Source organism: Lepidochelys olivacea, assembly GCF_965140295.1.
Source record: "Lepidochelys olivacea isolate rLepOli2 genome assembly, chromosome: 4".
NCBI lineage: Eukaryota > Metazoa > Chordata > Testudines > Cheloniidae > Lepidochelys > Lepidochelys olivacea.
Window position 1 is genome coordinate 119,289,291 of NC_140414.1, and position 12,773 is coordinate 119,302,063.

The 12,773-nt window shown below is 40.6% G+C and overlaps 1 protein-coding gene across 4 annotated transcripts in view; it reads right to left on the reverse strand.

Annotated features, from left to right (window-relative positions):
• CC2D2A (coiled-coil and C2 domain containing 2A) overlaps positions 1 to 12,773 on the reverse strand; it is a 166,455-nt gene that overhangs the window by 28,903 nt on the left and 124,779 nt on the right. For all 4 annotated transcript variants that reach the window (XM_084625582.1, XM_084625580.1, XM_084625581.1 and 1 more), the window contains 2 exons: positions 9,669 to 9,767; positions 2,306 to 2,482 (listed from right to left, as the gene is read on the reverse strand). In XM_084625582.1, the coding sequence (XP_084481708.1) occupies positions 2,306 to 2,482; positions 9,669 to 9,767 (276 nt within the window). The remainder of the gene's footprint in view (positions 1 to 2,305; positions 2,483 to 9,668; positions 9,768 to 12,773) is intronic.

Here is a 12,773-nt window from a genome sequence, read left to right on the forward strand (position 1 = left end):
ATCAAAATTCATAATTATATAGTCTATAATATTTCACAATGAACTCTGAATTTCACTGATCAAGAAATACCTTTAGATAGGAATTTATTTGCATTGTAACTATTTTTTATTCTAAAAAAATATCGGTGACATATATAAATAAATATAAAGGTCCATTTTTTTCTTAAAGCTAACCATATTTCTCTCTGCAGTTAATTATTGTATATAGAATAGAACTGTGGAAGTGACCTGGTCTATTAACGATGCTTCAAGGCTGTTGTGTAAATCTTTACAGCTTCATATATTAGTGCTAATTTGCCATGTCACTTGGCTAATTAACCCTGAATTTACCCATAAAACAATAAAATTACAAATCGTATTTCCTTTTCTTTGTTTTCCATGGCACTACAGTGCAACAATTCTCATATCAGAATGGCCTATGACCAGTACTGAACAAACAATATGAAATTTATGAGTTACAAGACTAATTCCACAAGAGGGAGAGCAAAGCTTGCTTTAGTTGTTTATGCAATTATCAGTGCTCTAAAAAAGGAATTATACTTCCAGAGTTCAAAATTTGCTTAGTTTTAATTTTGTATAATACATAGATATGATTCCCTCTCCCCAACTCCTCTTCATCTTCAAATAAACTGCTACTGGGGCAGTTAAATCCAAAGCAAAATATGTGCAGCTGCTGTTTGTGCAGAAGCAACATGGGTAAATCCTGACTGACTGTACCTCAGAGTATGTCTACATAGCAAAAACTGCACAAAATAGCATATGCACGGTAGGTTGAATCCAGTTAATGTGAACAACAATAGCAGTGAAGACAACACATCATGGCTATTACATGCTCATATACACCTTAGGTATGTAGTCAGCTCACTAGCCCACTCTGAAGCCTGTGCTGTGCTGTCTTTACTGCCATTGTTACCCACACAAGCTGGATTTAAGCTATCTTGGCTATGCCTGGATAGGCTAGCTTTTGCTGTGTAGACATACCCTCAGAATTAATTGCATAAGGGTACAAGAAGGGACAAGAGATTTTGGGAGAGGGGTTGTTTTTTGAACACAGACTCTTTCTGTTGTTGCACAAGCATGTCCTTTTAGTTTGGTGAAGGAAGCAAAAGAACTAGATCAAGAATGAAAAAAACCTCCTAGAAATATCTTCAAGAGATTTACAGGACAGGAGATGATATTAAATACTACATACGAACGGCATACTATAATAACTAGTGAACAGAAAATAATGCAAAAAAACCCCTCCAAGAATATTCATTCCAAGCTTTGAATTAATTCATTTACAACCCTTTTGTGTTCGCTTTCCCCAAATATTTGTGTGATCAAATTTTACTAGCAAGAATGCTTGTGGGAAGCAAATGTTAAGCTTGCATGTTCAAATACTTATAGAATGTGAAAACTAAACTTATTTTTTAATGAGCATTCTAACCAGAAAACCAGGAAGAGTCACGCTCATCTAGATGAGGAAAACATACAAAATCATCTGAATTCTGTGTTCAATCTCAACTAAGCAAGACATATCAAATTATGACTATGAAGCCAGAGATATTATTACACTTGCAAAAAATGGCATTTAATTATGAACAACATGAGAGAAAACAGATCTGTTTACATATAGTCTGTGAAGAGAAAAAGAGATTATATTTATTAAATAAATTATACGTCACAAATTATTCACTCAGATCTACTAAATAATGCATCTCCCAAGTTTGCCTGAGTGTTTGAATATCCATTAAAAAAAAAATAACCAAACTCTGTTAAAGACAAATCAGAAAGCAAAGATTTCATTACAATTTAAAAACAAAATTGTTGTAGCATTCCTTTTAAAATATAAAAAATACATGCAAGTGCTCAGAAACACTAGCTAGTACTGGTCAGTTAAAAAATTACTGAATCAAGTTTAATTCAAGAGCAGGTTCTCAAACTGTGGGTCAGGACCCCAAAGTGGGTCATGACCCCCATTAAAATGAGGTCACCAGTGCCAATATTAAACTTGTTGGGACCCAGGGCTGAAGTGAAAGCCTGAACTCCACCCCCACCCAGCGTGACAGGGCTCAGGCTGCAGTCCCCTCTACTCCTACCCAAGGCAGCGGAGCTTGCTCTCCACCACACTCCTGGGGTCATGTGGTATCTTTGCTGTCCGAAGGGGGTTGTGGTGCAATTATGTTTGAGAACTCCTGAATTACACAGTAAAAGTGAAACAGTCAAGATCTGTACCCATGTTATACACCATATTAAAATTACTTATTTACACACATATCAAGAATCATGGCACCAAATGCAAAATTTGAAATGAGTTAGCTACCTTTTCTCGAACTGGATCTCCAGGAATAAGCTGAGGTTCAATAGTAATAAACAGTGTTATGTAGGACCCCTCACTCAGACTTCGGACAGAATCATAACCTCTCTCAATTCCTAGGTTCTTTTCTTTACCGTAGCCAAGGAGTACTGGAGGAATATCTATCTTAAAGGTACCATCAATCTAGGAAATAGAGAAATATTAATCCATACATATCAATCGTTCATGACCAATAATGATGATAATTTCAAAATAAAAAACTGAAACAATGCTTCCTCAAGTTTTAGCATTCAGAAAGGCCGCATTGCCAATGCCAACACTGCTCCTGGCTCCTCCACCTGGCTCCTCCATCCAGACAAAGAACCCAACCATGGACGCCTCTAGCCAAGTCCTGGTGTGGATTTGCAGAGACTGTTGTCTGCATTTTCCTGTCACAGAAAATCAGGATGGGAAAACACAGCATGAGAGGTGCTTACTGGTAGAATCGCTCAGGAAACAGGTGCGAGAGCTACAGGAGGACGGTGAGGAGCATCCATGTACAGGAAGAATTAGTTGAAAATGTGCCCCTGGAGACCTCTAAATTTGAGGAAGAAATCCAGTTGGAAAGGACTGAGATAGCACCACCAGGGGAGGAGGAAACTGCTCCTTCACAGGGACAAACCTGGAACCCTGCTTCCAACCCACTATCCACAGAGATACCGTTGTGCTGCCCTGGCAGCAAAGGATGAGGAATCTCCCCCAAATGTGGAGGAGAAGCCATGTACCTCCCCAAGGCAGGGAGGATCATGGCCACCACTCCCAAGAAGAAACATAGGGTAGTGATGGTAGGTGACTTCCTTCTAAGGGGGACGAAGGCACCCATCTGGAGGCTTGACCCGGCCTCCTTGGAGGTGTGCTGTCTGCTAGGGGCCTGTTATCCAAGACATTACAGAAGGACTGACGAGGATCATCCACCCTCTGACTACTACCCCATCCTGCTCTTCCATGTGGGCAATAGTGATACTACAAGGCATGATCATGAGCAGATCAGAAGTGACTACAGGACTCTAGGAGGCTGAAGGAGTTGGGAGCACAGTTGGTATTCTCATCGATCCTTCCTGGGCTGAGACAGACACATCGTGGAGGTAGATACATGGCTGAGTGGATGGTGTCACCAAGAGGGCTTCAGCTTCCTCAACCAAGGGAGCCTGGTCCGAGAAGAAGAGCTGCTGAGTAGAGATGGGTTTCAGAGTAACAGCCGTGTTAGTCTGTATTCGCAAAAAGAAAAGGAGTACTTGTGGCACCTTAGAGACTAACCAATTTATTAGAGCATAAGCTTTCGTGAGCTACAGCTCACTTTCTCAGATGCATCTGAGGAAGTGAGCTGTAGCTCACGAAAGCTTATGCTCTAATAAATTGGTTAGTCTCTAAGGTGCCACAAGTACTCCTTTTCTTTTTGAGTAGAGATGGGAACCATCTATCATAGAAGGGGAAGAGTATCTTTGGACAGACTGGCTAACCTGTTGGAAGTCTCGGTAAGGATAAAAGGGGTCAGAAAACAAGGGTGATGCCATGGTTGGTGTCTTCCGAAGACCACCTACACAGAAAGATGAGATGGATGAGGCTTTTTTAAAAAAACTAATAAAATCATCCAAAATACAGGACATGGTGGTGATGGGGTACAGATTTTCAAACAAGTACTTGGAATGCACTAGAGACAACTTTTTTTTTTTTTAAACAGAAGGTGGAGAAGCGACTTGAAGAGAGACTATTCTGGATTTGATTCTGACAAAAAGGGAGGAATTAGTTGAGAATCTGAAGGCGGAAGGCATCTTGGGTAAAAGTGATAATGAAATGGTAAGGTTCATGATTCTAAGGAATGGTAGGAGGGAAAACAGCAGAATAAAGACAATGGACTTCAAGATGGCAGACTTTAGCAAATCAGAGAACTGATGGGTAAGATCCCATAGGAATCAAGTATATGGGGAAAAAGAGTTCAGGAGAATTGGCAGTTTTTTAAAGATACACTATTAATGGCACACAAGAGCAAACTATACCAATGCACAGGAAAGCTAGGAAGTATGGTAAGAGGGTGCCCTAGATTAACCAAGAGATCTTCAATGACCTGCAACTCAAACAAAAATCATACAAAAAGTAGAAACTGCCAAATTACACAGAATGAATATAAAAAACAATATAAACATGTAGGGACAATTAGAAAGGTCAAGGTACAAAACAAGATTAAACTAGCTAGGGATGTAAAAGGTAACAAGAAAGCATTTCACAAATACATGAGAAGCTAGACGATGACTTGTTTAGTCTAACCAAAAGAAGGCTGAAGGGAGATAGGATTGCTCTCTACAGATATATCAGAGGGATAAATACTAGGAAGGGAGAGGAATTATTTAAGCTCAGTACCAATGTGGACACAAGAACAAATGGATATAAACTGGCCACCAGGAAGTTTAGACTTGAAATTAGACAAAGGTTTCTAACCATCAGAGGAGTGAAGTTCTGGAACTTCCAAGGGGAGGAGTGGGGAAAAAAGACATATCTGGCATCAAGACTAAGCTTGGTAAGTTTATGGAGGAGATGGTATGATGGGATAGCCTTATTCCGGCAATTAAGTGATCTTTGACTATTAGCGGTAAATATGCCCAATGGCCTGTGATGCAATGTTAGATGGGGTGGGATCCGAGTTACTACAGAGAATTCTTTCCTGGGGGGTCTGGCTGGTGAGTCTTGCCCACATGCTCAGGGTTTAGCTGATCGCCATATTGGGGTTGGGAAGGAATTTTCCTCCAGGGCAGATTGGCAGAGACCCTGGGGGTTTTTCACCTTCCTCTGCATCATGGGGCACGGGTCACTTGCTGGAGGATTCTCTGCACCTTGAAGTCTTTAAACCACGATTTGAGGACTTCAGTAGCTCAGACATACGTTAGGGGTTTGTTACAGGAGTGAGTGGGTGAGATTTGTGGCCTGTGTTGTGCAGGAGGTCAGACCAGATGATCATAATGGTCCCTTCTGACCTTAAAAAGTCTTTGATTCTATAACCAAGGCAAGAGTAGGCCCATTATTCAACAAGGCGGGAAAGACAACAACAGAAAAAGTAATAACGGCTGAAGTGTTAAACGTTTCAGTTTTCACCAAAAAAAGTTAGCAGTGAGTAGATGACTTAGGGCTTGTCTACACTGGCAATTTACAGTGCTGCAACTTTCTCACTCAGGGGTGTGAAAAAACACCTGGGAGCTATCGCCCTCATGGAAGTGTTTTTTTTAGAGTGCTACGAGAGCTCTCTCTCAGCGCTGTGCCGTGACCACACAAGGCATGTTAAAGCGCTAGTGTAGACTATCCCTAACATAGTGAACATCACTTTAAATGGAGTAGAATCTAAGGTTAAAAAAAGAAAATAAGTTAAGAATTACTTAGAAATATTAGATATCTTCAAGTCAGCAGGGCCTGACGAAATACATCCTAGAATACTTAAGGAACTGGCTAAAGAGATCTCTGAGTCATTAGAGATTATCTTTGAGAACATGTGGAGGATGGGAGAGATACTTGAGGACTGGAGAAAGGCAAATATAGTACCTATCTATAAAAATAGGAATAAGAACAACCCTAAGAATTACAGACCAGTCAGCTTAACATCAAGTGCCTACAAAGACAAAGGAGCAAACAATCAAATAATCGATTGGTAAGCATCTAGATGAAAATAATTAACAGTCAACACTGATTTATCAAGAACAAATTATGTCAAACCAATTTAATATCCTTCTTTAATTGGGTAACAACCCTTGTGGATTGGGGGAAGCAGTAGATGTGATATATCTGAACTTTAGTAAAGCTTTTGATACTGTTTCACATACTGTTTCTCATAAACAAACTAGAAAAATATAGCCTAAATGAACCTACTATAAGGAGGGTGCACAACTGACTGGAAAACCATACTCAGAGAGTAGTTATCGATGGTTCACAATCAAGTTGGGATTTTGCATATCAAGCATATCGAGTGGGGTCTTGCAGGGATCTGTCCTAAATCTGGTTCTATTCAATATCTTCATAAGTTATTTGGATAATAGTATAGAAAGTATACTTTAAGTTTGCAAAGGACACCAAGCTGGGAGGGAGGTGCATAAGCTTTGGAGGATAGGATTAGAATTCAAAATTATATTGACAAACTGGAGAAATGGTCTGAATCAAATAGGATGAAATTCAATAAGAGACAAATGAAAAGTACTATACTTAGGAAGGAATAATCAAAATACAAAATGGGAAATGACTACTTAGCCAGAGTACTGCAGAAAAAGATCTGGGGTTATAGTGAACCACAAACTAAATAGAAGTGTACAATGTAACACTGTTGCGAAAAAAAGCAAACATCATTCTGGGATGTATTAGCAGGAATATTGTAGGCAAGACAGGAGAAGTAATTCTTACACTCTACTCAGAAATGATAAGGCCTCAGCTGGAGTACTGTAACAGTTCTGAGCACTACTTTGGAAAAGATGTGAACAAAGTGGAGAAAGTCCAGAGAAGAAGAACAACAAAAATGATTAAAGGTCTAGAAAACATTACCTACGAGGGAAGACTGAAAAAACTGGGTTTGTTCAGTGTGAAGAAGAGAAGACTGAGGGGGACAGGATAACAGTCTTCAAGTACGTAAAAGGTTGTTATAGAGGAGGGTGATAAATTGTTCTTCTTACCCACTGATGACAGGAAAAGAAGTAGTGGGCTTAAATTGCAGTAAGGGAGATTTAGGTTAGACATTAGGAAAAACTTCTCACTGTAAGGTGTGGTTAAGCACTGGAAAAAACTACCTAGGAAGGTTGTGGAATCTACATCATTAGAGGTTTTAAAGAACACAAAAACACGTCAGGGAGGGTCTAGATAATATTTAGTCCTTCCTCAATGCAGGGGATTGGACTAGATGACTTACCGAGGTCCCTTCAGTCCTACATTTCTATAAAAATATGTATGTTTCATGTGAAATACCAGTATCTAAAATGTTTATGACAAAAATCTGACATCTCAAAAGACCAGTTACTTCCTTTACAGTAACTGTGGTTCTTCTAGATGTTTAGTTCACGTGAACCCCACAAAGTGCACATGCACCCCATGTGCATGAGATAAGATTTTTTTGGATAGTAGTGTCCACTGGGTCCCACCTGAACCCTGAATGTTCTTTCACTGCACACACCTGAGGGCATAAAGGACAAAGCAAACCCAAATGTCCCTTAGTTCCTTTGCCATTACAGAATTCCAAAGCTAAAGGACTTTGGAGTAGCAGGGAAGGAAGGCAGGTCATGGGATTCACAGGAATAAAACAAAAAGAAAAGGAGTACTTGTGGCACCTTAGAGACTAACCAATTTATTTGATCATGAGCTTTCGTGAGCTACAGCTCACTTCATCGGATGCATACCGTGGAAACTGCAGCAGACTTTATATACACACAGAGAATATGAAACAATACCTCCTCCCACCCCACTGTCTTGCTGGTAATAGCGTATCTAAAGTGATCATCAAGTTGGGCCATTTCCAGCACAAATCCAGGTTTTCTCGCCCTCCACCCAGAATCACAGAAACTGTAAATAACTTTCTTTCTACTTTGTGTATTTGTGTATGTCAATCACACTCTAGATGATTGGTTAGCAGTCATCTGTCCAAGAAAGTGGCTGCCAGAAGTCCTATCAGACCCAAGGCTTCAGCACTGCTGTACCATCAGATCTAGCAGCCCAAACCAGAGAGTAGTCATGTGTAAACATGTACACTAATCTCCATGTAGCTACCCAGTAAATCTCTGATCACAGGAACATTCTTCAAGCATGCAGAAGTGATAACTTCGTCACTGGCTGACAGTGCTCTAATATGAGGGTAGTTACCTCACAGAAAATCTTTATGCAATTAGACACCCATTTTGAGAGACTCTGGCTTGAAAGGCCAGTCCTCTAGACCTGTCCCCAAAGCCTACAAAAAGTCTGAGTGACTTGAAAAAGGGGTTTGTTCTGTGGAAGTAGTAAAACAGTACCCTCAATACACCAAGTGTGTGAAGTCTGGCCTCCCAGTACCTGAACGAGGTTTAGGGGAAAAGATGAATGGACTCATGAGGTGAAAGTCTGAAATCACTCTAGGTAAGAACTTGGGGTAAGGTCTGAGAGTCACTTTATCCTTATGGAATGTAGTCTAAGGAAGTCCTGCACTCAACACTTGGATCTTGCTCACCCTCCAAGCAGAGATAGTAACTACCCAAAATTATATCTCAATAGAAAGGTAGTATCGGGTGCAAGCTGCTAAATGCTCTAATGGGGGTTCCATTATGATCAGCAGGATGATGTTAATATCCGTAACTGGGGCAAAAAACATAGACCAGACCTTTCAGGAATGTAGTTATTGTTGAGTGTGAGAATATAATGTGAAACTGAATCAGAGAGTGATAGGCTTACATCATAATTAAGTGAACCCTACAGAGCTGATTGAGAACTCTGACTTCTTCAACGTTAGTAGGATAGTCCAGAATACTAGAAATAGAGGTCTCTGGTGGTAAGTCATGTTGAGCAGTCCAGATAATAAAAATCTTTACTTAGATCTATATGTCAGCCTTGTAGAAGGCCTTCCTGATTTAAACTAGAATGCACTTCAGAGGAACAACTTCTATCCATAATGCTAAGCCAGCTAACATCCATGCTGTCTGATGCAGGGATGAAGGATCCATGTGAAGGACCTGCCTAAAAGGTTTGGAAGCGTGACTGGAGGCTGTGTTGACAGGCACATCAGCTCCAAGTACCAAAACTGTCAAACCCATGCTGTTGCTATCAGTATTAATAAGGTTTTGTTTTCTCTCACTTTTTTGAGGACTCTGGGGTGTAGCAGAAAATCATATATCAGGTCCCTCTTCCAAGAATTCACCCAGACTCATCCCTCCAATGAAGCAAAACAGTTGGTACTTCTTGTTCATGCTGGTAGCACAGAGGTCTGCAGTGGGAAGTCCCACTTGAGTAAGATTTGTAGGAAGATGGAATCTTTGAGAGTCCATTTGTGATTGACATGCACTTCCTGCTGAGATAGTCTGCTGGGTTTTTCTGAATGCTTGGTAAGTGTAGAGCTACTGAGTAACCTGATTCTGTATATACCAATCTCACAGATGAACAGAGAGGGGATGCTCTTGCTCTGCCTTGTTTGTTGACATAGGATTGACACAGTTGTAATATTGTCTTGTCAGGACTTACATGGTAGCTCCCTGGAGATATTAAATGCAAGACAAGACTCCTATATAACAGATATAGTTAAGAGGTAATGACATCAGTGTTGTCAAAACTACAGGAGATAGATCAGATGTTCCACTACAGGCATCTTCCAAACTTATCATTCATACTCCACTTTACTGACACTCACCCTTGTTTGAAAGTATATGGTAGAAAACGGAATCCGAACACATCCCAGCCAATGTCTCTCAACACGAGTATAGATACCACTTCCTCTTTCACGATCATCCTAGAAAAAAAATTGCAAAATACACATTATATCAACAATACAGTGTACACAAATTTACAAGCAGATTTCATTCCCTTTAACCGTCTTCAACTTTCTCAATGGCTTAGTCAAGTTATTAATAAATTTTTAATGAAATTTGTTACAAATACTGGTTAAACTATAATAATAATAATTTGTTTCTTGAAGCATCCAAATGTGATAGACACTGTGCAAACACAAAAGAAGGAATGGCCATTGCTACAATGAGCTAATGTTCTAGGGCCCTAGACTTGCAATGAACTCTGTGCAAGAGGATCCCTGTGCCTGCACAGAGCTCTATTAACTTTAAGGGGTTGCCTAAGCAAAGCACATTAAGCCCCAGTCCTGTAATGAAAAAGATTCAATTAGTATTAAAAAAGCTTTCTGGACTGACCAGTTGATAAGATATGTGAATAATAAAACAGAAAAATGGGTAGAAGAGATGACAAGAGATGTTGCTTTGTGGAATTGCAAAAAGAAAAGGAGTACTTGAGGCACCTTAGAGACTAACCAATTTATTTGAGCATAAGCTTTCGTGAGCTACAGCTCACTTCATCGGATGCATACTGTGGAAAGTGTAGAAGATCTTTTTATATACACACAAAGCATGAAAAAATACCTCCTCCCACCCCACTCTCCTGCTGGTAATAGCTTATCTAAAGTGACAGGTTTCAGAGTAACAGCCGTGTTAGTCTGTATTCGCAAAAAGAAAAGGAGTACTTGTGGCACCTTAGAGACTAACCAATTTATTTGAGCATGAGCTTTCGTGAGCTACAGCTGCATCCGATGAAGTGAGCTGTAGCTCACGAAAGCTCATGTTCAAATAAATTGGTTAGTCTCTAAGGTGCCACAAGTACTCCTTTTCTTTTTATCTAAAGTGATCACTCTCCTTACAATGTGTATGATAATCAAGTTGGGCCATTTCCAGCACAAATCCAGGTTTTCTCACCCCCCGGGAAATGGCCCATCTTGATCATCATACACATTGTAAGGAGAGTGATCACTTTAGACAAGCTATTACCAGCAGGAGAGTAGGGTGGGAGGAGGTATTTTTTCATGCTTTGTGTGTATATAAAAAGATCTTCTACACTTTCCACAGTATGCATCCGATGAAGTGAGCTCTTGCTCACGAAAGCTTATGCTCAAATAAATTGGTTAGTCTTTAAGGTGCCACAAGTACTCCTTTTCTTTTTGTGAATACAGACTAACATGGCTGTTACTCTGAAATTTATGGAAATGCGCATTCATGTTCCCTTATATGCAAAAATCACAGATTTACACTAGTCTAGACAGACAAATAACTAGCTCTGTGTTTGCCTATAAAAGACTTGTACGTGGATATCAGGATGAATAGGTACAAAGGAGGTACAGATCTGTGTACACACACACGCAACTGTGTTTGCAAAGTGTGCATGCCAAGGCAGGTTTAGCATGGGTCCCCGGGTTCATCAACACCTACAGAAATAATGAAACTAGGAGTGCCAAACTTGAATGGTGTTGTGACCTCGTGTGCTAAGTTGCAACACCACCCATTCTAGTATGACCCAGCCTCCCCACTGATGGTCGGGCTGAACCTGAGTGGTGTTGTGACCCCATGTGCCAAGTAGCAATGCCACGGACTCAAATTTGACCCAGCTTTCCCGCTTGACAGTTGGGCCAAACCTGAGTGGCACTATGACCTTGTGCACCAGGTCACAATACATGGAGCTGGAAAGCCTGGTCCAACTCCGCAGGACAAGAGCTGCCACTGGTGTGAAAGTGCAGGGTGAACTCACTCTAAAGCACACCCCTCTTCCCAGGGCTGCCCCTCTGCACTAGGATAGAATTAGGGTTGCAGTGCCAAGGCAGAGGCACTGCTGCCGGTGGCCAGTCCCCCCTCAACTACAATTCAAAATCATGTCCAAGAAGAGTTTAGTATAGTGCCCCTATTGAATCAGGAGGCTACATCCACCTCGAGTGCATGCATACTTTTTTAATTGAAGATCAAGCATGTTAATTTTGGCCTTGATTTCCAACTTCTATAGAAGTACACATTTTTGCTTATACAAAACCAGGCATAAGTACTGTATATTAAACAGAGATGTATAATTAGCTATCTCCATGCACCCAATTTGTGTGTGCTCATCCAGTGACGTGGACATTTAAATGCCCAAGCCTACTTCAAAGGTGAAAATCTAGCTGTAATGGTGTATGCAAACCCCACATTGTGCTGGAAGGGTTTAAAGGACAGTATTGGGCCCAAGTAGCCCTGTCCCTCCAACCCTGAAGAGCATGGTCCAACTTAAGATAGGACTGAAAAGGGAGGAACCCAGCTCAGAAGGGGAATGGCTGGAGAGGAAAACAGACCTACCCCAAAAGCTCCTGACAAGGGTACGAGAGAAGTCTCCCTCAGGGATGTGAGACTATATGCTGAGGCTGGTTGGCACTGATGGTATGTGGGGAATCTATCCCCTTCCATGGGTTTGGACAAGTATAACTTGGAATTGGAATTTAGCAAACAATTCTGATAATGAACAAGAAGAAATAAAATCCAGTTTACTCTCCATTAGCTATGTTGGCTCTATACTCCTACCAGGATTAAAAAGCAGTAAAATCCTCATTTTTTGTCACTGAAGTCAGCACATATTACGACTACACACACAAACTCAAACCTTAGGAAGCACAAAACAGGCTGAGTACCTGGACTTTACACAGCACTGCTATGTTTGGGTTGGGTGCCAAACAATGGAACAGGGATCTTACAATCTAGATTGGACATAATATAGCTAGGAATGACAACGATGGGAAAAGGAAAGGAACATGGGAGGATGAAGGATGTAACAGTGAAAGTTCATGATATAGACTTACAGTAGAACCCCTGTTTTATGAACTAACTGGGGATGGAGATCATAAAAATCAAAAAGTTCATACAATCCATCACCTTAAAATTACAATAGGTTTGATGTATAGGTTGCATCATGGTGCAGCACGTTGCTTTCTTCTTACCCT